The sequence below is a fragment of the Melanotaenia boesemani genome, chromosome 1, assembly GCF_017639745.1.
Source record: "Melanotaenia boesemani isolate fMelBoe1 chromosome 1, fMelBoe1.pri, whole genome shotgun sequence".
Classification (NCBI taxonomy): Eukaryota; Metazoa; Chordata; class Actinopteri; order Atheriniformes; family Melanotaeniidae; genus Melanotaenia; species Melanotaenia boesemani.
This window is the reverse complement of record NC_055682.1, coordinates 38,044,786-38,072,093: the sequence shown is the minus strand read 5'-3', so window position 1 is coordinate 38,072,093 and position 27,308 is coordinate 38,044,786. Positions and strand designations below refer to the sequence as shown.

The 27,308-nt window shown below is 38.3% G+C and overlaps 1 protein-coding gene across 1 annotated transcript in view; it reads right to left on the bottom strand.

Moving 5' to 3' along the window:
• The window catches only part of si:ch211-186j3.6 (neural-cadherin), a 384,844-nt gene that overhangs the window by 90,073 nt on the left and 267,463 nt on the right, over positions 1 to 27,308 (bottom strand). Inside the window, exons 27-28 of the mRNA XM_041985518.1 lie at positions 22,771 to 22,985; positions 1,978 to 2,105 (exon numbers count right to left, since the gene is read on the bottom strand). Coding sequence (XP_041841452.1) covers positions 1,978 to 2,105; positions 22,771 to 22,985 — 343 coding nt within the window. The remainder of the gene's footprint in view (positions 1 to 1,977; positions 2,106 to 22,770; positions 22,986 to 27,308) is intronic.

Below are 27,308 nucleotides of genomic sequence, written 5' to 3'. Positions count from 1 at the left end.
GGATAAGCTGCTGCTGATTATTCAGGACAAGTGAATAGATTCATAGTTGATTTAGAATAATACCTCTGTGATGCCGAATAATCCCTGTCATAATAACCAAAGTCACAAATTCATTCTGGCATTCATACAAACCAAATTATTGCTGTAATATTGAGCAAATGTAATCTATGCTTATACATGTGTTGATGTGAAGCTGACCCTGAAACTGGTTTATCCTTTCATTCCAAAGAAACACAGCAAATACAAAAGATGTAACAGACATTGTGTGTTTTGTAAATTTTACATATGAGAAGCAATTTCTGGAAAGAAGCTTAAACTGTATTACATGTACATGTATTTCAGTGATGGATCAGAGGCAGGAAAAGCTTCCCACTGCTGCAGAGTATGCAGGTCTAACCAGCAAAATGAAGCAGTTACTAATTCAAGGGTGTCATTTAGGTTTTAATGGTGCTGCCAATGCCTTTACACTGGCAGAGTGTGGACAAAATATGATTTGGTCCTCTACTTTTACTGAAGTGGAACATCTGTGAGATGGGTTAGGAATTTTGGGAAGACAGAGGAGTGAGTCAGAGCCAGTCCAGCTGCTTTCAGGTGTCCTAAGCGCTCAGTGAGACTGAAGCTCGAAACTGTCAGACTGGGTTATATCAAAGCTTCTAAAAATAGGATCACTGACAGTCTTGTTGATGTTTAAGAGGTGAAAAAAGAGCTGTAAGAAAGTGGTTTTGTAGGAATTTTCCTTGGAGGTGAGAAGCTTCAGGCAGTTCCCAGTCAAATGAAGATTAGCTTCATTTGACTCTCATTTAAATTATTCCAGAGATTAACTGTAAAAGGAGGGCTACTTTAATCATCCGTCTCACTCTTACCACAATTATCTCCCTTTGTACTCTACAGTTCAGACAGTTTTATAATACTAAATCACTACCATCATCTCTATTTGGACAGCTGCAGGAAAAAAGAAAAAATTATGAGGCTTTGATGGAAAGGTGGAAATGTGGAGTTTATATCCTGAATTAGTCATTTGTATGTAATGTTAATGGATGGCAGTGGCTCAGGTGGTAGAGTAGGTCATCTAGTAACGGGAAGGTTGGCTTTGTGAATCTGCCATGCCCTTGGGCAAGACACTCCGGGACAGTGGTCTTTGAATGCGTATGAATGTTTGGTGGTTGGACTATGGTGGCATCGCCACACGGGAAAAACGCACCTGAAGAAAAGTTGTTCCAAATATATGGCGCTCAATTCACAAAATTACTCAGGAGGTCTAAATGCTGTTATGGCAATATTGTAAACAATGGGTCCTTCAGGGAGATGCTGTAGGGGCGGGGCTGCCTGCTACAGTGCCTTTTAAAATGGATGTTTTTTTTTCCATGAACCAGCAGATGCCAAAAGTATCAGTACCCGTGTTAATTAATATCTAACTAGATACAAAATTTTAGAATGAATTAGTATTTGAGAATCAATTTTTCTTTTTTTTTATTAAACTACTCAGGAGGCTGCAGGGCAATGTCAGCTTCAGGAATGTTCATAACACATGTCCGCATGCAAAGATTCATTCATGACTACGATGTCAAACTGAGGGCAGATGAATATTCTGCCAGTATGAAGATGCTAAAGCAGCAGTTTATGAGATTATTTTACATCATGAATGGCAACACAGTCAGCATCAGTGTGGTCTACTTTGATGGTGATATTTATGATTTCTGCAACCTCAAAAGACACAGAGAAGTGCTTACATAATGGGAGCCAATGGCAGGCTTTCAGATTAAGAGAATAAACAACCTAAAAAAAAAACATTTACATAAAGCTGATTTACTTATTTCCCTGCATTAACAAGCCCTGCGTTTTAAATGATATCAGTCTTTTCTGCCAGCATATGTCCTGGTGGAAATGTGAAACATCTGGTGGTAAATAAGACAGTGTGATACGGCTTGTAGCTTCTTTATAAATAAATGGTTGCTGATGTTAAATAAAGTGTCCCACCTTGCTGTTGCTGCGGACATCCAGCCGATGCCACCGCCTGTCTGCTACGTTCACGTTGCCTGGTAACTGTAGCACCACTGTGCCGGAGCCATGGTTGACTTTTAAGGTGGGCGTCCCATCTATTAGCTCTGGATGAAAAGACAGAAAGGGAGAAAGGACTAGTGAGTTACTTTCTTTGCTTTGAGAGCTGCTATTTGGACACTTTTAAGGTTAGGTAACAACCATTATTTGGTGCAGTAGTCAAGAAACAGGCCTGAAAATGCTGCAGTAGGCTGATGCATAACCAAGAATAAGTAGTGCATGAAGTATAATATTCTAACGTATTAACAGTGATTGTCTCGACCATAAGAATGAAATTCAAATATTTCCTCTGCATATTAGCATTAATGAAGATTATTGCACTGTGGCTGTTAAGATGCATTTCTTTCTTGAAACATCAGACAAAACTTATCACATTCTATTTTCTGACCTACTCAAATGGGAAATTAAAAATTAATGAAGTGGTGAAGAAAGCTTGAGTGCTTTGTACCATATGTAAGGAATTATGAGAATAGATGTTTACTAACCAGCACTGACAATCCATCATCATGGCAGCTAAACTTCAAAAGTTCATGTAGACACAAAACAATTAACACAAAGAATCTTCTGTTTGCCAGACAGTCTGAACTTTTACAGCCTTTTTTAAACAGCGTAGAACAAACACGAAGTAGGAGCAACATCTTTTTTTAGTGTCTTGCCTGAGAACACTGACAGTGGAGGGGCAGGAGATCAAATTGCTCTTTGGTGGGCATTCGCTCTGAAACCAAAGCGCTGCAAGCTAAGTTTACTAGTATGTATGTTTGAAAGCGCAAATACACGGCACATTTTTTATTTCTAAAAATCCCAATAAAACCCTTTTAAGTTTGTGGCTGAAACGTGACAAAGTGTGGAAAAATTCAAAAGGTATGAATACTTTTTTTCCAGGCTCTAAACACACACACACACACACCATGTTTTTTGCAGTGACTTCATAAAATATGCGGTAATTATGTTTTGGAATTACGTCTAATGTCACGCTGCTGCACATCTCTGCTGGCTGTTTTCAATTAAAAATAATAATATGCTGTTACAGTTCATGTCCAATAGTTTATTGTTCCTAATTTTCCCCACGGCCACCCTGAAGCTACACTTCCTCACAGCCACTGCCAGAATTAGGGATTCATTTTGCACTTAACCATTTGCTCTTAGGTTTCATTTGGAAAACTCCCTACTGGCTCCTTCCTGTTAACTTCAGGTTTGAAAAACTGAACTTTCGGTCTATACTTGAATTCTAATTAACACAGAAAAAGGGAAACAAAGCTCCAGTGTGAATATAGCTAACGTCTACATGTTTGCCTTCATGTTGGAGTCAGTTGAAGTTGAGAAAAATAAAATTCCCACCCTGCTGCTCGTACTTCTGGGTGTTTGAGCCGAGCTTTCGTCATCCCTCTTGCTGCATGCCTTGCGCTGCCAGTCTGTCTATCAGCATTCTTTTATCTCTTGTCTCTCTATTTTACCTCCTGACTTGCTTCACTTTCATTAACTTTTTCCACCGTAATTGACATTTTACATTGAGCTGCTTTCAAATAACTCACTAATGCTTTCTCCTGACACTCGACTTTCTACTGTGAGTGAGGGAAATAGTGTCTATTTTTGTTTTTTAAATTGGGTTCAGTTATAAAAAGCACCTCAAGCTTGAGTTCAGCTTCTCTGTTGATTTCTTGACATGATTTTCTTGCATCTTCACCTTGAGTTAAATGAAACAAGGTGTTAGGATAAACAACATGCTGCTCATCTGTCTTTTGAAGGCAGAGCTGTGCCTTTGTAATGACTTCATTATTCTGCCCCTCATACAATTCAGTAGTGATGAAAAGAGAAAGGAGAAAATATCTAAGTTTTAGCAGTGTCATTTCTTTAATCCACAGTGAGTGCAGGTTTGTTGTTAGCTTTCCTTTTCTTTCCCCTTTCACTCAATTAGCTTCAAGCTGATATTGCCTGCTCCAACTCCACAATGAGGGGCTGCCACACACCAGGAATGATCCAATTAGGTTTAATGTAATGGCTGAGACAAGAAAATTGACTCAAAACAACATAATGAATTATATCAGGTCAATCTAAAACTCTCCTCCTTTGTCTAACATATATGCTCTCATTATCTAAGCTGTGTCCTTGATTTCAGTGTCCAACCTGGGACCTTTCAGCTATTTTCACTCTTATCCGTCACTCCTTTAATTTCCATCCTGTGGGCTGAACCTTCTGCAGCCTCCAGGCAATTTTCTCCAGTGTTAAATCACAATTTCTGCCAATGCTATAAGTAAATATACACATGTATACTGTGAAGGAGCTAGCCTTTTAAATGTGTGGGGGCTGAGGTTTTGTCAGGGGGTAGACAATAAAATTAGAATGAATATCCAATGTAAATGGAAGTGTAGAGCTGTCAACCAAATAAAAAAGGCACCTTATCACATTATACCCTGACAGTTTATTGTAAAAACATGAAACATATCACAGTATAATTTCTATTGTTAGAGGAAGAAACACAAAGTACTGGATGCAGATGTTGCAAGCTAGAAATATTGGAGCAAAATACATTTTATGGTGATTATTGTCGACAAGCAGAAACATTTTCAAGGATTGTCAAGGATTAATCGTTCTACTCTGATTTATTGTTGTCCACACAGGAGTGTGGGATAGTTATGAGCAACAAGGTACGTCACCTGCCTGAGACGGTGTATGCGTGTGGCTGGGTGTGTGTTGCTTTTGGTTAACATTTACAAGTGGTTGTGCCTTTGGCTTAACTGCCTACTGAAAACTACAATTAAAAGTATATAGTCTATATACACCACTAAGAGAAGGTGCTGACACAAAGACAGAGGTTCGATCCCGAACCGCCTCCTACCCCCTCACACTCACTGCTGTGGAGGGCACTTTAACTGGAAGGGGAGGGTATAAATAAGTTGGGAAGGAACGGGATGCCCTCTTCCCACCACCAGAAAAAGGAAAGCGCTTGTCACCACGGCAACACAAAGACTCCCAAATTTCTCTTTTCAGTGAAACAGGCATCGTATAAATTACGAAGCTGCACCAGCTGCCTTGTTTTTGCCACTGTCCCCGAAACATGATAAATTCAGCAAGCATTAGACTGACAAGAGCTACATTAGACTTCTAATACTTTTAAGTGATTCCTTAAACCCCATTACCATTTGACAATTCCAATCAAACCAATGAATGAATGCTGATAATTGTGCTTACATAAAAAGTCAGGATGAAGTAAGATTTGCTATTTTTTTTTATTTTCCTGAAACTTTTCTGATTTAAAAAAAAGACATGTGACAAACATGAAGGACATGTGGAACTCATATCTGAAGGCTGTTTTGTTGCGAGTGTGAAGTGTTGCAGACTCGCTATTTGAGGGCTGAATGGTCCACTCGCCCTCCACACTACGTGGTTTGGGATGGGCCTTCATATGGAGGAGAATGCTCAAAAAGAGGTGTGTAGGGGGCAGTTTAGGATTGAGCGATAGTCCTGTCTGGTTTGGGTATGTGCCGGTGAGAACCATGAACCTAGCTAGTTTCCTCCTCCTCCTGAACAATAACCAGAGAGAGACGATACAGGACAGCCAGTCAGCCACTTATACCGACAGCCCGTGTCATGATTTAAGAAACAACAGGAGAGGAAGAGATTAAAGCTGCAGTGCAGACTAGGGCTGCAACTAATGACTTCTCTGATAGTCGATTAGTCACCGACTATTAAAATGACTAGTCGATTTTGTATCTCATATTTATTATTATTATTTCTCCCCTGTTATGCAGTTTCTTTTTGTTTTAATATGGAAGAATTGATTTTTCATGTAAAGCACTTTGTGTTACCCAAGCATGAAAAGTGCTTTATAAATAAAGTTTGATTTGATTTGATCTGATATTAAATGGCTCTTATTTCACTTTCAGCTTTGAAATCTTGCATGAGTTTGTTATTTGAGTCCGACGTGCCTCGTCTTTAAATGTTCGAGCACTGCAGACGTACTCCTGTGGTACGCAAGGTCCGCTTTACAAATCTCACATGTATTTAATTTATCTTGTTAGTTTAACATGAAGTTATCCCAGACTTTTGACGTCCTCTGCCGCCATTTTGTTCCTTGGTCGGCCGCGAGAAAACAATGTCTGACTCTGTAGTTTTTTTTTCTTTTTTTTGCCAACAACAGGTGACGGGTAAAATCGTTGTCGACTATTTTCATTGTCGACTATTGTCGACAAGATCGACTAATCGTTGCAGCCCTTGTGCAGACAGACTTTTTTTTTTTTGTGCAGATGATTTCGATACACACAATGTCACAGACATTGTGAACCAGAACATCTGGTTAAAAGGCTTACTATTTAAGACTGATTTGACATTTCCTCAAGAGTTCAGTATGGATTTGAAACATTTTAAAAGGATAATGTAAGAAGAGGCCATACAGCAAATAGAGAGAATTAGAACAAAAGAGGACAGGCAGGTGCTAGAGCTAAAAAAGAGAAGAGAACTCAGAGGAGAGAAAAGCAGTGAGAAGAGGATAAACTAGTTAAGAAAAAAAAATAGGAATGAGCATGAGTTAGCGCTGATGTGGGCAGAATGTCAGGCTGGTGGCAGATGATAGACAGGATGACAGTCAGAGAAATGTACAACAAATCAACACCAGTCAAAAGAGAGAGAAATAAAGAAAATAAAGATATGTCAAAGAGAGGATGTTGGAAGAAGCTGAGGGAAATGAATGAAATCCCCAAAAGTAACGAGATGCTAAAATTAATGCTGGACTGAAGACCAAATGATGTAAAAGGTGATGAAGTTTCATCATTGTTCAGCCTAACTTGTTGAAACGTGGGGGTTCACTACACAACAGCTGATGCTGACAGGGATCAATACCCAGACGGGCAGCGTGTCCTCTGCTAAGAAGAGCTGCAACCACAGCAATGTGAGAGAGAAATTTCCTCTTTAACATGATCTGAACTGTTGTTCACAAATTCAGCTCCAGAGTTCTCAGGGATTTGGTGATGTGGGCTGCAGGCAAACATTGTCTTGCCTTATTTCTCTACCTGAATATTGATTTTGGTTATAGTAGAAAAAGCCCTTTAAACTTCTTTTCCCCGAAGTAAACTATCGATACTACACAGTACAAATCCCATTAACAAATTAATTTCTGGTTTCTATAGAAGTGAAGAGCAACAGAGACGCATTATCAGCACGTCATGTATTTAATAAACGTTTATTTAACTTAAGGTAATCGTCAGACAAAACGTCTATGATTTAACATCCAGGTTGGTCTGATCTGAGCTTAAAGACTACGTAGATAAAAAAAGCACCCATTCAATGATTTTCCAGCTTTGAAAGGCTTCTTGGGGTCAAATGTTCATCTTTCCATTAATACAAATAATCAAAAGATAATTCTGTCCTTAACTTTTCACTTTCTTAAAAGCACCCTTAAAAAGGCAACTTTTAAGTGCTAGACAGAGTAAAGAAGAAACAAAGAACTTCAGACTCTTGCAGAAAATTCAGTCAAACACTAATATGCTTACTGAGTTATTCATTTCTGTATGGCTTTTGTTCATCAGTCTTGCAGCAGCTGAATCTAGGTAAAGCTTTAATTTATTTGCAATAATTTAAGAATAAAGTCTGCAACAGCTTGTAAAAGAAATGAAAAAAACTAAATAAATTACAATGTTGTAGTAGGTAATTTCTCTAATTATAAATAATTGCCAGTGAAAATTAGTCATTTAAGTTCTTCTGTACATACAGTTTTTCCATGCACCGCACACACATTTCCAGACTAAGCAGACAGATCGCATCTGTCAGATCCAATCATAGCAACATCAGCAACCAATAATCAGCTGTTTACTCCTTCACTGAATCCAGTCTGCTAACAAATAGTCAAAGCTTAATTCAGTCTCGGCCACATGTGCAATGAGAGGAAAGGAGAAAAAAATGAATGGCTGCAGCGATGAGCAGTCATGACCGATCAATAGAAGCTATCTGCGGGTTTTCTTTTGTGAGCTAGCAGATATGAGAAGAGAAAGTATGCTCAAATTATAACATACTAATTACCGTTACCACAAACATTAATTACTAAACCTTTCTTTTGGCACTCCAGCATAGTTACAATCTAAGTTCCCAAAAAGTCAGAAACCATGTAAAAATGTAAAAACCAACCAACCAAACAAACAAAAAAAAAGAAAAGCAATGATTTTTAAATCTCATACATCAATATGTTGTCTACAACACAACACAGTACACATATCAAACACTAGAAGTAAGATGTTTTATGAAAACACCTCCAACAGTTAGAATGGGGCAACACAAGGATGAAAAAGGATGTGGTACAAAGAAAAACAGCTGTATACATACTCCAACTAAAAATACTCCACAGATACAAAAACCTGCATCTTAATAAATAAAGATGATATGGTATGGTATGGTATGGTATGGTATGGTATGGTATGTGGAGTAATGCCTGAATACTGATAAATGTAAAACCCAGTCAGGAGTCAGACTGGGTTCTGCAGTCTTCATATACACACCATATGCTTCCTGTCTGGCACTATTCTCAGATGAAACTTAACCTTGAGTATTAATATGTGTCATTGCATTAATGTGAAGATAAATGCAAATGAAAATGATCAGAATGTAGGTTTCCTTACTGTCTCTACTGCAGTCAATAACATAATAAAACAACATAGAATAAAACAAAAATAAGACAACAAAAAGAAGATAAAAACAAAATTAGGAACAAAATCAAAATAACAAATCCAAAAAGCCAATGAGAAAAGTTGGTCAGCAGTGATTTAAAATGGACAATGAAGACGCATGTCTAACATTTAGTGGTAGCATCTTCAACAACTGAGGAGCAGTCACTGCTCTTCTTACTCGGCACATCCAGGAACAGCCAGCGAGCTGACCTGAGTAAGTGGGAAGGGGAATGGACATGCAACAGGATGGGGCAAGGAAATTCAGTGACTTAAAAACAAATAAAAACACTAAAACACTAAAAACACTAAAACACTAAAACACTAAAAACACTAAAACACTAAAAAACAAACAAATGAAAAAAAAAACAAAACAAAAAAAAAAAAGAAAAAAAAAAACAATACAGAGCCAATGCAGTGAGTCTAGGGCAGGAGAAATGTGGTCCCCATTCTATGTACCTGTTAAACCACATGTGTAGCAACCAATCATGTAATAACAGCCAATAACATGATCATTTTGGCCATCTTAAATGTAATAAAGCCATTAACGCAATAACTGTTATGATGTTAGTACATTCTGGCTAACAGTTATTACATTTTCTAAACACTTTTTAAATTCTAGGCTGGTAATGTAATAACTGCATCTAATAATGTAACAACTTTATTACATTTAAAACTGCCAAAATTATTACATTTCTACCAGGTAATGCATTATTATTATGATGTTACTACATTATCAGGTGATAGACATGTAGCAGTGTTTTGTACCAGCTGGAGACAAAATAACGAAGACTCAGAAAAACCAACATAAAGTGAATTATTTCTTTTTTCAAAAGAAAATGTTAGCTTCCTGTCTTAGCTGGAAAAAGCTAGAGTTCTCCACTGCAGTGATCTGCTTGTCTAAATTAAAATCAATGTCCATTTTCACACCTAGAATGATGACAATGGGTTTAACTAATTGTGCCAGGGGGCCCAAAAACCAGGGGAAGAAGCATTGGTAACACCGGGACCAGTAAACCTTTATCTTCTTATTGTTAAAATAAATAAATAAAGCCATCCAGGCTGTAAAATCATCAAAGCCCTCCAGTGCTTTCACAGAATACGGGTCTTGTTGTATCAGAGGAATACAGACCTGATTGTCATCAGCATAGAAATGGAAAGCACCCTTGTGATTTCTAAATGGAACCTGGGAAAGTAGAGACCCAAGAACTGAGCTGTGTGGGACCCCACATGAAAGCAAGACAATGCTAAACTGCACATTGTATCTACAACAGCATCACTTTGTCATTGTAGAGTCCGGGTGCTGGAGAACATTTGGACCATCATTAATTTTAAAATAAAACAAAGATGACCAAGGGCTGCTGCGCAGCTGAATGCCATATCAGACAAGAATGGGACAACATTCGTCCCCATCAACTGGTCTCGGTTTCCAGATGATTTCTGAATCTTGTTAAGAGGAAACGACAGCGACAAACATGGCACAGTTTTAACTTTTTGGTATTTATGCCATCAAATTCAAGATTAATAATATTTTTCATGAAATAATAAAATGTCTCAGTTCAACCTCAAATATGTTTTAAAGTAATGTAACAAAGAAAACAAAAGGTTATGAGAGTTAGAAATCATTACATCCTGGGTTTTCTTTACATTTTACCCAGCATCCTAACTTCTGGTTTATAAATGGAAGTAAAAGGAATGAGTCCCATTGACACATCCAAAGGGAACAGATATGAAAAGAAGAAAAGAAGGAAGGAAGCAAACTGGAAAGGCTAGCTGGGAATGAAGCAGACGGGGGAGCCAAATGCGATCTTCATAGGAGCTGACATGCTTTTTAAATGATATGGGAGCAGCAGGGCTAGGACAAGACTTTGCTCTTAAAGGGCTCATCCACATGACCATGCTTCTTTTCTGTTACTCATACGTAATTCATTACCTCCTACTCTGAGAAAGACGAGATGCACACAGAGAGAGAAGATAAAGAGTAGGAGAGTGTAAAAGTGTGCTTTGTCTACAAGGCAAGTTTGAACTCACACAGAGTTGGAGGCTCTTAAATATAAAAAATGTCCTCCTCTTCTGATGGCCTCAGGATACAGAGGAGTCAAACTGGGAGCATATGGACAGCAGGAACAGCATCACAAATCACACTGCAATGCCCCCCATCGTGCACACACTAACACATACATGCACACAAACAGCAGTCCCATAGACATTTAAGCCCAGAGAAGTCTGTCTGTGTACAAATCAGCAGGCGAAGCATCAACTTTAGAGCACAGAGATCTTTGTATAAACGATGTGTCAGACAGCTATAGCTAGCCCTGCAGTCAATGCATATTGGATCTCTGTTACCAGCAGCAATCACTATTTGAAAGCTAGTGTAGTGCCAGGCTGGGGGGTATTGCTACATCACAGCTCCGTGAAGATTCAACATAATACCAAAGTGAATCTGTGCATTTATGAGCGCTGCTTTTTGATAGATCCTTTCCCTTTTTTCATTCTTTACCCATTACTATATTTTCCAGTTTGATAGTGGACACAACATGATGAAATATATCGCTACATTAAACATAGTATGTTCCTCTTGATTATAGAGAAATTCTTATCTGAATGCCTAATGGTATTGTAATTACACACGTTTTAATTTGTCTTGTTAATTTGTCTGTTGATTAGAAGAGACCTGGCTGGTAGACTTTGCATGCATGTGCATACGAGCAAAGAGCAAGCCATACTCTTGACTTGAATAGGTAATATTTTCCTACTGGAATTTTATTTTTGGGGGGTAAAACAAGCTGACATGTTCGTCCCATGTATGCGTAAGTTCTCTTCAGGTACTCTGTTTTCCTCTACTGTCCAAAGACATCGTCACTCTAAATTCTCCCTAAGTGTCGGCCCTGCGATGGACTGCCGACCTGTCCAGGTGCACCCTGCCTCTCGCCTGCTAATTGCTGGGATAGGCTGCAGCTTCACTGTGTCCCTGAAATGGACTAAATGGTATAGAAAATTAACATAATCAGACTGTATGTATATTAAAATACTTTTATGTTTTTCAAATGACCTTTAATTCCATGACACGCAGAATGTGAAAAAGCCTTATTGAAATTTGTTCGTGAAAAAAACCACCAACCCCGCCTTTAATGCCAATACTTTAGCCATTCTGTCCACCTTATAGTTTATAATGTGTTGTAGTAGGATGAACACTTCATAAATGCATGGCACAATACAGGAGAAGCAGGTCTACAGGTCAAGATCCAGCTTCTCGGAGGACAGTAATGTATACATACAAAGGATGTGAGTGAATGAAAGACAAATTCTGTCTTTATCCATTTACAGTATATATGACAGATTGAGAAAAGTCTTAAGGAAGTCATCTAAGTTATACTACAAAAAACATCTCTGAACACAGGTGGCCTCAGCTATCACCTTTTCAACACCTACAATGCAGCCCTGATTCTCTGCCTTGACAACCATTTATGAGTGAACAAAACTCCCTACTGACTAGTTAGAACTGAAGAAGTGGTGGAATGTCTTCAAGGACCAAGACAAACAAGTCCATCTCATGGATATTTTTTAAATGACCTCCAGTCTACCATCAACTACAGGTGGGTCCTTAGGTAACCATTCATGAGTGATTGCTTTGTTTGCAGAAGCGAACAATATTTCAAGAAGCTCAAGGTGTTGCATGATTCTCCAGGTGCTTTTCAAAGTATTTGTGTTTTCAGGCAGCTCCAAAGATGCTGAGGTTATTAGTCTCATGATCCCTGCAACTTCTACAACATGCACGGCTCACTGATATAAAATGTGTTTAGGATTAATGAAGAAACAAATAATGCTCTTCTCACAGCAATAAGACTTTTAAAAATTATTTGCAATATTACAAATATGTGAAAAAATAAAAGAACATTTTTCCAAATTGTAGTTTGGAATTGTGTGTTTGTAACGGTAAGAATATGCATTCTCAAGGTCAAATTAAATTAACCTGTGAAGGTTACACTGCATTTAGGTACATTTTTACATACAAAAAGCCAAATATCCCTAACTTAGTTTGAGTAGTGCATTTAAGGTAAATTAGTTGAAGGGGTTCAAAAAGTCTTGACAGTTAACAATCTCCAATCAATGCACATTGAATTATCCTCCTTCTCTTTACAATTCATCCAACAGGCTTTGTTTTGTAATTGGGAAGCATAGTGATGATCTATAAGTTTACACATAGACATACATCCCCTCAGGTCGTGTATTTGAATTCTTGTTTTACCCATATTGAGTAAATCTGTTAGGTGCGCTTCTGAAATTTACCTAGAAAGTTAAATGAGAGTGACACAGACAGACAGATGTTCAGTAGGGGTGACCAGTTACTGAGATCTTCCTCGCTTCGTTATGTTTATTGGGAATGAATGTGCAACGCACACCTCCAAACATTGCACACACTCTCTTTGTATGTGTATGTATGTTTGTGCTTAAATTTCTCAATCATGTTAAGCACTTCACATCGCCGCCAGCATGAAAAGGGCTTTATAAATAAAGTTTGATTTGATTTGATTTGATTTAGTAAGGTTGGCCAATCGTACATTATAATAAACATACACTGTAATTAATTGCTGTAAAAAATACAGTTGTATTTTACAGTAAGTGACTGGTTTTCAGCATTGTGCTGTGCACTTGAATCCTTTCAAAGGGCACCCAACGTTTTATTGGACTACTGGATGACGTACAGCATTGTACTGTAAATTTGAAATATTTCAATTGCATTATGGGATGTTGCTACAGTCACCTTTTGGCAGTTGGCTGCAGATGGGCAAGGAGAGGAGAATTACTCTGGGTAAGTGACTTACTTTATTCAAATTTATTATTTTACTATTTTATTTCTAGTTTGTGACAACTTTAAGGGCCCATAAAAGTAACATGATCAACATATTACAGTTGTTTTTCATAGCTTAGCAGTTAACATCACATAAAGAGCACTTTAGCTCCCATGAAGGACCTTATTTAGCTTAATAATTTGGCTGATGTGTCTGGTTTGAATCAATACTATAGCTGTTTAATATTTTCGTGTGCAGGGTAAATGTTTGTTTAAACGTTTTTTTTCTACTTTTATAGAAGTTACAATGGCAATATGTTTGCAAAACCCCAAGGTACTACACCCTGTAAGACAGATGGGAGTGTCACACTAAACTTGGGCAGATCTTCTCACTCTGCTGCTCCCGGATGTCACCTAATTCAGCATCCGTCTTGAAGCCTGTCTCCTCTCTGAGCCCTCTTCAGATAGTAAAAGTCAGTCTGATGTCGACTCATTTTATCTCATCTTTTATCTTTCTCGTTCTTTTTCTCCCTTCCTCTGATAATATCTCCTCTGAATCAGCCACAGTGAGAATTCAGAACAGTCATGTTTTACATGATGACACGCTGCTACAAGCTCGCGTATTGATGCCCCTGGCTGAGAGAAGAAAAAATAAACAAAAAGTGAAGTATGGTTTCTCAGCCTTGAGACACAGCAAGGCAATGATTGCTCCAGTATTGCAAACAAAGAATGTCAGTCAGAAGCTCAAACTTTTAAGGTACAAAAATAAGGTTCTTGAAAATAACACATTAACGGCTTTAACTAATTTATGTAATTAACTGCATTAAAATCTTTTTAACGCTTTTAATGCATGTGCAGGAAATCAGCTTGAGATTTCTAAGCTGGTGAAATGGCTCACTCGACTGATGGATTTGAGGGCATCACACCAGTGGAGGATGAGGATGTTTCAACGTCTACACTTTTCCTGGATAAAAAAAACCCCAAAAACTTTAAACGTAGTTTGCACAGACGTTACTGTTATGGTGGTCTCTGTAGCTGTACGGCGCATCGCGGCAGCCTCTACCCTCTCCCTCTCCTGTTCATCATCAATCATGACAGCTGTCGGTGATCAGGTGATCGGCTTTTCTGCTAGTAACATCTCTCTTGTTGTGTTTGTTTTTCGATCAGCTATAATATATCAGATATAATGTTCAGTTCGAGTTCATTACCGACTGACGTCAAGACCATATGTGAGTTTAAAACCTTCACCTCTAGGCTTATGTCTTGGCAAAAAACAAACCAAAACTCTACCCATTTTCAAATAGCACTGTATGTGTGAGAATAAATGAATGAATGAATGAATGAATGAATGAATGATTTTTTATTGTGTGTATGGGGTATGTTCTATGTAAGTTTTGTAATGTATCATTGAATTAAGAATAGGTTCCAAATAAGTATAATCTTTACTTTGTATGTAAAATTGAATCCAGCATGTTCTACTTCTGCTAAGGAGATCTAAAAGTACAGGAAAGGCAGCCATTTCACTTGATTCTTGTACATGAAATATTTAAGGTCTGAATGTTGTAAACTGATTTTTCAGCAAGGTCAGTTCTTTCCAAACCAAAACCAAATAATCTCCTCCAACACTGTTAAAAGCTTTTTAAGTGTTTCTTCTTCTTTCTTGTTTGGGTTGTAAGTTTAGTTTCTGAAATAAAGTTTCAGAGTATGTTTTAAATCCAGCTCGCCACACATTTGTCCTGTTTAAAGGTCAAATATTTTATATATGGTTGTAAGGTCTGTTATTTTCATATCATTTTTAAAGGGTTGACAGGAAGGGCTGAACAGAACACTACATGGTTAACGTTAAGTTTCCAGGTTGGTTTTCAATCGTGTAGCATTTAAAAAACTTGTTGATCCCAGTAAATCCCAGTTCTGTCTTCACCAGGACAAACTTACAGGTGAATTTCCTGGTGTTTTCTTCTGTAATTGTCATATGAGGTTATCTTCCATCATTGTGATGGTACAAGTCTTTCCGAGTCAGGCCCTTTTCAGAAAAAGGGCCCAATATTTATTTTTTTATTTTTTTTGCTCATTAACCTACATCAATCAAATAAATAACCTAAACAATTAAATTCCATAAACAATAACTCTATAAACCTTGAAATGTTCCAGTTGACAAAATAATTATGTCTACCTGTCTTGTTGATGAACTGATCACAGTGCAAATAAACTTCAACATCCTTGAAAATATCAAGTAGGGAAAATCAACTCAAATAATTCATCAAAAGTTTATCTGATCAAGCAAATTCTATACAGATTAAAGAGATATTGAATATGTGTAAAGTGAAACGAGAGAGGAACAGGACAAAAATGCAGAAAAGCAAGACTTTGAGGAAGAAATAACAGACTGTAGAGGTGAGTCAATTTATCCATCTAATCCAAGTGACAGCTAAGCTTCCTGCTGGACTGAAGACATTCCTCCCAGATCAGGAGAAACGAAAGGACCATTTATTTGCTCCAGCCAGGAAGCCAAGAAAGGGAAACTCCTCTGCCGTGAGCCTTCACCGTTGAACTATGTTCCGAAACTGTTCTCCCCAATGCTTCTGGTGGATCAGTGATCAGATCAGATCACCGGGACAGGAAGCAGTAATGATGGGCTCTCAGCCAACAGAAGGGCTTCAGCTGCAGTGTGTGGTCTATAGAAACCAGTTATATAGCTGCTATATACCTGCCTGGCAAAAGGAGAGGGAAAAAAGTTACCACCTAGCAAGGCACATTTACCACTAAGCAAATAAGTTAAATGTCCAAATGGAAAAATATTGTTGTGATTTATGTGTTTCAGTTAGTAACAAGTTATTTAATGTTTTTCTTCGTTTTCTGGCTTATTTGTGGTGTTAAAATGATGAATGATCACCTTAAACCTCACCCAAAGCTCAAAAGAGGTAAAGTTGTTTGTTTACAGAATTAAAACTATTTTTTTCTTCATTCTCAGATTTTCTTTTATAGTCAAATTCTCCACTTCAATCTGGAGTGTGCACCTTTTTCCACAACAATCATTTTTAAGCATTAGTTTCAGTTTCTCCAAAGTTCTGCAAAAGCCTGTTAATGTCCCATTAATCTAAGTCAGGTGTAGCATCAGGGAAGCATCTAAAACCTTGAGGACTGAGGTTGCGGATCCTTGGTCTACACAGAAAAGCTTCTGCTGAGATTGTAACCAAGACCTTCCTTGCAATGAGGAATGGTGCTAAATTATGGGCTAAAACAGCTCTAAATCAATTCATGCTACATCGAAATCTATATAAAGCACCAAACACAATTCATTTACTTAAAACGGAAACAGACAAGTAGTTATGTTAGTCTGGTGTTTGTCTATTGGATGACTTGAGCTTTGTGATGATTTATTTTAAGGCTACTTTATATTCATGAATAAAATATCTGCACACCATTTTTTACACAGACGCATTCTTCATTAAACCGATGCTCTTCTGTGTGGAAATCTGGATGAACTCCATGCATAAAAATGATGTAGCAAGACTTTAGCTTGGAACTGTCTGAACCTTGATGAAGATGGTCACCACAAGCTTAAAATGTCTTTATGGAAATTTAAAGATTTTTGCTTGTAAGAAATTTAAGATTAAATGTTCTGGTCTCACTAGAACATCAGTGGTCAGCTTATGTTTGTGTTTTTCCGCCCTGTACATGCACAAACAGAACATCCTGCTATTTCTGTGTAATATCTGCCTCTACAAGTGGCAGAAGATTGGATGCTGTTCACTGCAATGTTCACAGTGTGTTCATGTGTGTGCATGCATTTCACCTTCTCTGGCCTACACAGCAGGGCTGGCTTGGCAAAAAAAAAAAAAAAAAAAAGGTTGGATGAGTGGGTGGCATAAAACAGCCTCTCCATAAGCTAAAGGTCTACATGTGGTAGTGAATGTTTGTGAGTGTGAGAGAGAGATGAAAAAAAAAGAGGAATATGATTACACACAATGCACACCCTCACTTGACATTGCTTATGTGTACACACAGTCACACACATGATAAAAAAGAAAACTTTATGGTAGTAGACTGCCACTTGACAACAATAAAAGAAAAAGCTAAACAGTACACACTCAACTTGAAGTCACACCACGTTTACAGCACATTCACACTCATGGTACGTGTACTTTCAGTTTCTTTTTGCCCATGGAGTAAAGAAAATAAAAAAAAAAAAATTGTTTTCCTATTTTCATTTCCTAAAACAAAAATGAGCCAAATGGTTCAAGCATCTGGATTTGATGTTTGGTTCTTCGTTTCATCTGAGACAAGTCACAAGATCCAGAAGTTATCTCTGCTGCCTGTACACTGTGCTGACTCATCCAAAGCTGTGATGAACTCTTTTGATTATCATGACGAACACAAACTGAAAGCTGTCAGTCTTTACTGTGTTTCATATATACATGCAGAGAATACACTGATTTTGAGTAATGTCTGACATTGGTTTATATTTGATGGTTCTGCAACATTGTTGTCTCCAGATTAATAATCTGTTCCTGATAATCTCCTAGAACAGCAACAGTAGACTGATGTTGCTATTAGGATTAGGCTGTTTTCTGGACCATTCTCAGATTTCATCACTGATCATGTGACTTGCACGTCGGTGACGTTCGTGGGTGGCAAAAAGATTAACAAAGCAAGCATGCTGCTGTGGGGCTCAGGTCTACAGCTAGCTTTATACATACAAAAAAAAAAATGGTACATCTGTGTGTTGCTTTTGAAAGTTTGACATTGACATCCCAAGAATGGGATTTTATTTTACAACTGTCTGCTGACCCTGACAACAGGCTAAATGTGTTGCTGTGGTCAAACAAGATAACTGGAAACCGTCAGAAAGCTCTCAGCTGTGCAGCGAGCACTTTGTCAGTGGTAAGTTTATAGAAAACTTTGTTTCATACACTTTCCAAATTTACTTATGGTGGGCTTCTCTAATTTTGAATATATTTATCTATTAAAAATTAAGGTAATGCATTACTAAAATGCAGCAAACTGAAGTGGTTTAACATTGATTCCAAGGACCTGACACCTCAGGTTAGTCTGTTTTTAACAGACATGTATTTGAGACAAATTTTGTCTTCCCTTGTTGTCCCGAGCCTATGTCCCGTCCAACTTCGTGTTTGTTTGCACACCTGAGAAAGCATCCTAAAGGATGATCTGGAAAAGATCATCCTTTTGTCAGCATCTTGCTGGACTTCCGTCCCTTACCTAATCTGGAGGAGAGGCGGCGCTCTCAATCTGGGCTACACAGCTGCAGCACTTTCTGGCTCATTAGAGGACAAGCATAAAGACTCCTGGACTACGTCTAGTCTTCGCTGGATCGTACTGCTCTTGTGGTAACCAGCTCGGCACTAATCCCAGTCTTAAATCCTGAATCTTTTATACTAACCGTATTCTTGTTCTGTTTGAAGCTCCTCACCCTGAACCCTCTACCAGACCTGTGCTGGCTGCCTGCCTGTCCCTCACCCTGCCTGCCTGCCTGCCTGCAAACCTGTTCCTCGTCCGTCCTGCCTGCCTGCCTGCCTGCCTGCAAACCTGTTCCTCGTCCGTCCTGCCTGCCTGCCTGCCAGCTTCACGTCTCACGGGATTCACCTGCGTGCACATCCTATTGTAAATAAACACTCATCACTGACTAACCGTGTGTTCCTCTCCTTGGGTTCTCCCACCGATCATGACACCTTTAGGATGCTTTATACCAAGGTGACAGCAAACAAACAAAGAGAAAAGTAGAAATTACATTAAAGCATTTAAAAATGTCCTGTTCATTCGTTTAATTCTTGAACAGATATTCAAGTTCATTCAACAAGAAGTCCAGAAACTCTGTTCATGTGTATGATAAGTTTATATGTAAGTCATGTTTTATGTGATGAACAAAACCTTCTCAAGTTTCTCACAGTGGAAATGCGACTGCGGTGAACATGGTTGGATATACAACGAATTCAACCTCCAATGTGGATCACCACGGTGACGGCAGTTTTCAGTTTTAATGAAAAGTTGGACATGAATTTTCCTTTGTGGTCTCACAGCAATGTTTTTCACAGTAATTGTTAGTAATGTTAACTCCTAAATATATCATTGGGACATCCCTAATTTTTACATCGAGCTAACGTTATCTGCATCTGCTGTTTTACTCGGCTTTGACATGAAGAGGAAACACTTTGTTTGGGGCACTTTTCACAGCTGAAGGTCTGATTCCCATCCAGCCACGAAATATTTATAAGCCTCTAATTTGACTTTTGCGCTTTTAAATCCGTGGAGCACAATTGTTGAATGCCTTGGTAGTAAAAGGTAAGGCGAATCAGGTAGCAATATCTCCGTCAGTTGGATGTTTTGGGGTTTTTCTTTTATTTATTTATAGGAATTTGGAAAATCATACGGATTTTGTGCACCAACAAGTAGATGTTTTTTTCCAAAATATTGCTGTCTGATTTGACCACATAAGTGCTGTTTGGAAAGTGTTCAGTCTGCTAGCGCCATCCCTGAGAAACAGTTAATAGTCACTATAGCAGGAAAGGTTCCCAGCTAGCTTTTTGCCACCCAACCTGGCCGGCTAAACTAACAGTGTGACGTCAGTGAGAACGGACCATAGCCGAATTTACCTGAAACTCTGAACAGAAACTGTTTCAGAGCAGCCTATGAGTCCAGCATCAGATACCATGGTGATTAGCAGGTTCAAACAGAGCCAACTTTGTGACTCTGACATTCAGGTCTTAAAACTGCTGATCTCATGTTTCTCTGGCCATGTAGACGGCTGATAAATCACTGAAAGGTTACATGATGTCATACATTGGAGATAAATAGTCAAATCATGTTAAAGAGCAGCGAGTGCTTGTTGGTGCATAAATTGTTGGCTATCACTGAATTTTCATTTTCTTAATGCATATGTGAAAAAAAACATGGAAATATTTAATTCTGCATGCATTCAACATGAGGTTCAACACAGCTCTAGGTGTGTAGTCAACACAGTGTACACAGAGCAGAGAACTTCAGGGTCATGATACTAGACTAAAGAGAAAATTCTGCACCTGCTTTCTGTTTATTCCATTAAAGTTCTGAACACAAATCAAACAATGGATGATGGTTTGTTGTCTGATTTCTCATTTTGGTTTAGGAAACAAAAGCAGGAAAAACAAGCATTTTATTTCTCTTTTTTTATTATTCATTTTAAATTCAAAGGTATAAAAACAAACTGCCTGCAGGTAAACAGACCTTTGCTTGCTTTTGGCCTTTATGATCTCTCAAATTTGATTTAGTTATTCATGAGTACAGAGAGGAAGATTATACATAGATGATCATTTAATAAATGTTAAGCATTGTTCCATTTCTTAAATATGCAATTATTTGTTTTTAATGGTCGTTATTCTCTTTAACCTATTAAGGCCCAATCCATGAAAAAATGTTAATAAATGTCCAATGGTATCTGTCTGGGTATCTATTAGGGGACAGAAGACAAGTATCAGATTGTGTTCAACAGGATTTTGAGCAAAGTTTATACCATAAATTGAAGCAAAATGTCTCTATGTGACAAATATGTAACCTCGGGTTCTTATGGGATAAATATCTATATCTTCACTGATTAGTAACGATAAACAAATATATATCAATAATTTCATGATAATTAATATTATTGCGAATATTATCATCGCCTTTATTGTTATTATTTATTTTTGTTACACATGTAACAGTCTAGGTTTACCATGACAGGAAACGTCCTGCAAACCTAAAAAAAGAAAATCGATCCTCAAGACATTTTAAGAAAATGCTGATATACCTAAATACCTACATACTTAAATACTGCAGTACAGTAATATTAAGCTCCAGCACAGACTAGGCTTACTGATGCAGTTATTACATGCAGCAGGTCAACCTTGAAACAAGTTAATTAGAGCTCTAAATATGTACAGCTTGACTCTAATTACATGCTGCACAGTGATTTCACTAACGACTCAACTAGCCAAATCCCAAGTCTTTATGACCCAATAACACACACTGGCAAAGGAAATAATTCAGGAATTACACTGCAAACCTGTCCATAATGTACACACACACACACACACACACACACACACAGCACACCCAGCTCTCCAGGCAAACCTCACATCCCACACATATTACTTTGGCAGTGATAGAACAAGATCATCTCTCCTAAGAGAGAGGACCAGTAGAAGAGAGGAAGCAGCGAGGAGGTGTTAGTCAATCAGATTAAAAACACCAAATATACCGAGATCTTCAACACATTTTGCTCTCTCTTTTTATCTGTCTGTAATTCATGTCTGCCACTCTGCTCATACATCAAGACTATTGCCACGGCAACAAGAGAAGGGTCACTCAGTTTCCCTAGAGAGCTACAGAAGTAACGCTGACAAAGCTCGGTTTACATCAGTTTTCCCATCTTAATAACCAAATTTCACAATGTGTGTCATAGGGAATAACAGGAGTGCGTGAGTGGGGCTGAAGCTGAGTTAATACACACAGAGAGTTCAATCTGAAACTTGCATCCATTCTGGAAACAACTCAGCTCAATGGAAAGTTGTGACGTAATGTTACTACAGATAGACACATACAGCCATAAATCACATCATCTAGGTGAGGACACGGTAGTAAACCTTGTATGACCAAGCCCAGCAGCAATGTCTTTACTTGGTTTATAAATTTTTCTAAGATGCTCTTCTTTACATTTACACATTTTTAAAGTAATGTCCAAGCGGAAAACCAGCACAGTGACCAGAAGAGGCAACTAAAAGATGACAACAAAATGAGTTTTCCCACATCCATCTTTTATATAAAGTCTGTGGCCACTTCATGTTTATCAAGTGTCTGACAAGTGGCAGCCCTAAAGAAAAGATTGTCCTATTTCAGCTTTGTCTAGTTTAAAAAAAGCTACAGTGGAGAGGAAATCTGATCTACTCTTCATTTCCTTCTTTATCTGGCATCCTCTTTCACTAAATTTTTCTATTCTTCACTTAATATAAGGCTACAAACCCCACTTTTGATATGATTTTAGTATAAAGTCACATCATACTGTCGAGTACTGTTGAGGGGGCGTCTGGCATTATGTCAAAAGCATAGACGTATATCTGATTTCAGCACCACTGCAGATCTTTAGGAGGAAACAGTCTCTTACAGAGACCATACAGATGTCTTAGTTCGCTTTGTTCTAAACAAATTTACGCAGTCCTCCTGAAACGTTTCATCCAATAAAAGGATGAAAATGGTCTCTGTCTCTAGTCAGATATATATGCTAGAGATGCTTCATACCAACTGCGATGAAGTCCTCGTGATCCCAGGCCTGCAGCTGGGCCAGGGGGCCGCTGTACAGCAGCAGTCCATCAGCAACGTCTGTGATGAACTCCAACGACACATGGCTCTCGAAACAAGGCATCATCGGAGGAAACCAGGCATAGCCGTTGCCATGGAAACTGTGCTTGTTTTGCTGGCATTCGGGTCCCTCAAACTGAGCTGGGCACTGGCACCTTGGGTAGAAGAGATCAAAAGCAAGAATTAGTTGTATTCGAGAAAGCAATAAATACATACGCACTCAGTGTCTCAAAGACTAGTTCTTTTCTCCTTTCAGGCAGTGCTACCCTTTCGGCCATCGCTCACACTCTTTATGTTTCACTGATGCAGATGTTCTAATTAGTGGTGAAACTGCAGGGAGGAAATCACTACATCTCCACGAAACACATTCAAGTCCTCATTTGTATCATTTTTCATGTGGAAATCCCACCTCTTAACTCCTCTCTTCAGCAACACTTCATCCTCTTTCCTACATTCCCCACCCACCTATTCCAACCTTCCTAACCAAGTGACCTTTTTTGACCGGATGAAACATTTTTACCATCTTGCTGAGCATATGTTCAGATTTTCAGGTCCAAATAAATAAATAAAGCAAGTATCTGACTAAACTGTTTGCGGTCACTTGCAGGAAGCAGAAAGAACCTACAAAATGTAATATACAGCTTGTTAACGGTGCCATTTCATTCTTAACCTTCTTAGTAATTTTGATAATCAGAGCAGTTTGGTGCAGAGTTGCATGTGACATTTGATCATCTTCTAAATGTAATTTAGATACAAATAGACAGACCTGAACTGAAGTGAACGTAAACACCATTCCTCTTTCACTGTTACAGGTTTTTCATGTTATTTTATATTAGATGTGCAGATTTGAGGTCTATTTCCATAATCAAATTGGTATTTCTGTGCATTTTAGAAAAGGAAAAAAAAACTGAAATCAAACAAAAAACAATCAGAAGAAAAGAAAAAGTTAAATTGGAAACATAATGAAACATGGTGGTGGCAGCATTATGGCTTGAGCGTGTTTCTTTGCATTCATTTTTTGGTTGTATACTTAAAATCATCTATTGATTCATTCTGAATTATCCTGTAAATGCTAAAGAAAACAGCCAGAAAATCTGTCTGTGAACTTAATCTCAAGAAAAAGTCATTTAAAGACAAGTTTAATTCTTTAATGTCTCGGGTATCATTTTGATACATATTGTTTTGGAGAACGATTGCATCACTTTATGGTAAAATCTTTGATCAAAATGCTGTTGTATAAAATCTGATATTTGTCTTCTGCCCTCTGGTGGATACTTACTGCACTGCAATAGTCATGGCATTATGGTAATAAATGGTACATCTATGCAAATTTTTTATCTTTATTTTACGTTGATATTTTGTGAAAGCACCAAATAAAGACTTTATATTAGACAAATGAAAGTTTTCTGCCCATTATTTCTTAGGTCGGTATCAAATGGTGAAAAGGAATAAGAATGTTTTGGAATGAGAAAATCAAGACTCGTAACTTGAGGGGCGGAGCTGTGCTGAGCTTTGATTGGTGGAAAATACCTGCAGCGTTCTGCACTTCTGTGTCTGCAGCAGCAAACATTACTTTACTTTAACAGACTTAACTAAGTGCTTTGATCATCAAAAATGGAGCTCTGAGAAGCGGGCGTACAAGGTCCAGACTCTGTTGAGTGTATTTATTGAGTACGACATTTTGTGCAGCTTCGAGTTGGCAAATTTATATGACAGGGTGTCTGGAAGAAAAGCCAACAGGTTAGTAGAACTGAATGTAGGGCACAGAAAAGTTAGGAAAAGTTAAAGAATGGAAGAAGACTGTCGTGCCAACAAGTGGTATCAGCCATTTAATAAATTTTCTAGAACTTGTGGTGCGGTGGAAATACAAACCACGCAGGTTACCAGGAATTCTTTTACCCTGGTAGAAAAGTTCCTCAAACTTTCGCTGTGTGTCTCAAACCGCGCACTTACATGACTGCACTGGAGGGTAGTGTGTAGTACGCACTAAGCTCTACCTTCTGTAGTGACACTATCGTGGGTAAGTCCTGATCCAAATTGAGCACTAACGTTTTGCACTTACCGGTCATGACGTACCAACTTTTCACAGTGATTATTCTGCTGCCTTAATTTACAAAATGAATTTCCAACTCTTGATTTTACTTTGTTTACTCCTTACTTAACCCCACCTGTAAACTTTGTTGCATCCAACGCAGGATCCTCCTCGGGCTGCACATGAATTAGAACATATGCTTATTTATTTTAAGGTATATGACCCTCCTACATGCTGCCTAATAGCAGCGCCGCTCCGTTAATATACTTTTTTTTTTAGGACAATCAGTCCAAGTTCTTCCAAAATCACGTTAACATACGTGTTTGCATGTCATCATACTTTTATGCTATTAAATGCCTTTTAAAAGGCCTCATTTGTGAAACAAAGAACCATGGCCTCCACTATATTAATCTATCTCAGTAGATAACAATAGAAACCATCAGCACACGTTCATGTGTCTTTGCATGTCATAAACAGCCACAGCTGCCTGTAACAAGCAGGGGCCGTAACACTCCCTCATACCTGTTAGTATAAAGTGCAATTTAAAACACTAATAAAACAGCTTTTAAATATGCAAAGATATCTTCACTGAATTAAAGTACTTTACATTATACATCTGTTTTATTGGTGTTTACACTGATACCGTTCACGTCTGCAACAGGAAACCGATTATACTAGAAACCATCATTTAAAATATAATATGCAGTAATGAAGACGCTAAAACAGGGATGCAGAAAACATTTTATTTAAACTTTTTATTGAAACATTTCTCTCTTGTCGCCTCTTCTTCTCCACAGCAGCATCCTAGCCCGCAGGTGGTAAATGCCTCAGTGCCACTGCTGGCTCGGTAGTTTGATGCCACAGTGACCTACGGTGAACACACAATGGCAGTTTATATAAAAGCAAACATTATTATATATATATGTACTTTATGGCTACTTTGTAGACGCTTATCTAAAGTGATGTACAATCAGCTACGGCTTAGTCAGCGGTACCATGGAAATGGGCCGGTTTTCTAACCAGCGGTGTTTCCTAATCAGTTTTCAGATCAAGGACCATTTAATTTACGCCAGAGACCCCGCAGTGCGTAATCTGGAGGTTCAACAATCATGAATAAACATACGGAACCTATAGCATTAATCATTTTTAACACTTATAGCCCATCTACATCCGCGAAATCGGCTATAAAACTGCTAACATTTACGTTGCTAACGCTACTGCAGCCTCCAACAAATGATAAGATCCATAACTGTCATCAGGGATAGAAGAGATAAGAAGCATGCTGCAGTTTATATTAGAATTATGATCAAATAACCTCATACTTACAACAGTAGAAAATAGCCTCCACCTGCATCAGTACCGCTGAGTCGGTGTCTGCCATTATTCAGCTCTGAAAAACTGCTTGAAAGTCCCTCCCCTTCCGCTATGTCAGCAAGATGGCGTCCGTTTAGTGCGTGAAGTGTCCATCGTTTCACGCTAGATTTTAGGCCGAGTTTAGGGCAGCATCCGGGTACTTTCAGTGCACTGAGTTTTTACTGACATTTCTGTGTCAGCGCAGTGGGACACACTTCTATAGATTGGGACACACCTTCGGTGTGAAACCCCCGCCCTGTTGACCTTGTATGTCTCTCCCACCATCATTTGCCCACACAAAACCACCACTTCCTGTCTGAAATACGGTAAAACAGTTCCTTTTTCTGTACTTTATATTTCACAAAAAAATTTCACTATGAACCCAAAACAAGCCATTTTCATATTTTTGTTACATTTTAACAGCTAAAAGGAAATAAAATCAAAAACACTTTAATTTTTTTTTTTTTTTACTAATCTCTGAACAAAACAATTCAATGAACAAAACATACAGTGAGCATTCAGATTGTACATTTAAAGATCTATTTTGTGGTCTGGACCACAGAAGCAGCTTAGTTTGCTGTTCAGACACAGGTACACGGGCGAGCAGCATCTCCTCTATTGTTTTAGCCTATTAGTTCTACGTTTTTATGAAATGATTGTTTTTTGACCTTTGGAAGAGTATTCAACAAATGTTGTTCTGTTAGTGGATGCAAGAAGTTCTGTGAGTTTTATACAGATCACAAAGTTTTGACTTTCTTAGCTTACCTGCCACAAGCCGAGCGGCAGCTGCTAATAGGCTACCTAAGTTACAACTATAAAGTGCTGATGGCTTGTCACTCATGAGATCTTACCATCGCCAAATTGAGGTTGAACATCTCTTGTCTTAAAAACAGCATTGATGAAAAGGATTAAATCATCTGTGAGTTTTCCACCATCGCTGCGTCCCAGGCTAAACACCTGTCCATGCTCGGCTCTGTTAGCCGCAATGGTCTTTCTGAGTGCTCCCCTCCTTGTTCCACACCTTGCGGAGATGATGATAAAATGGTCCGGATCTGTTGCTGCAGGTGAAGATCAAACCTGTGGTACAGGTTCT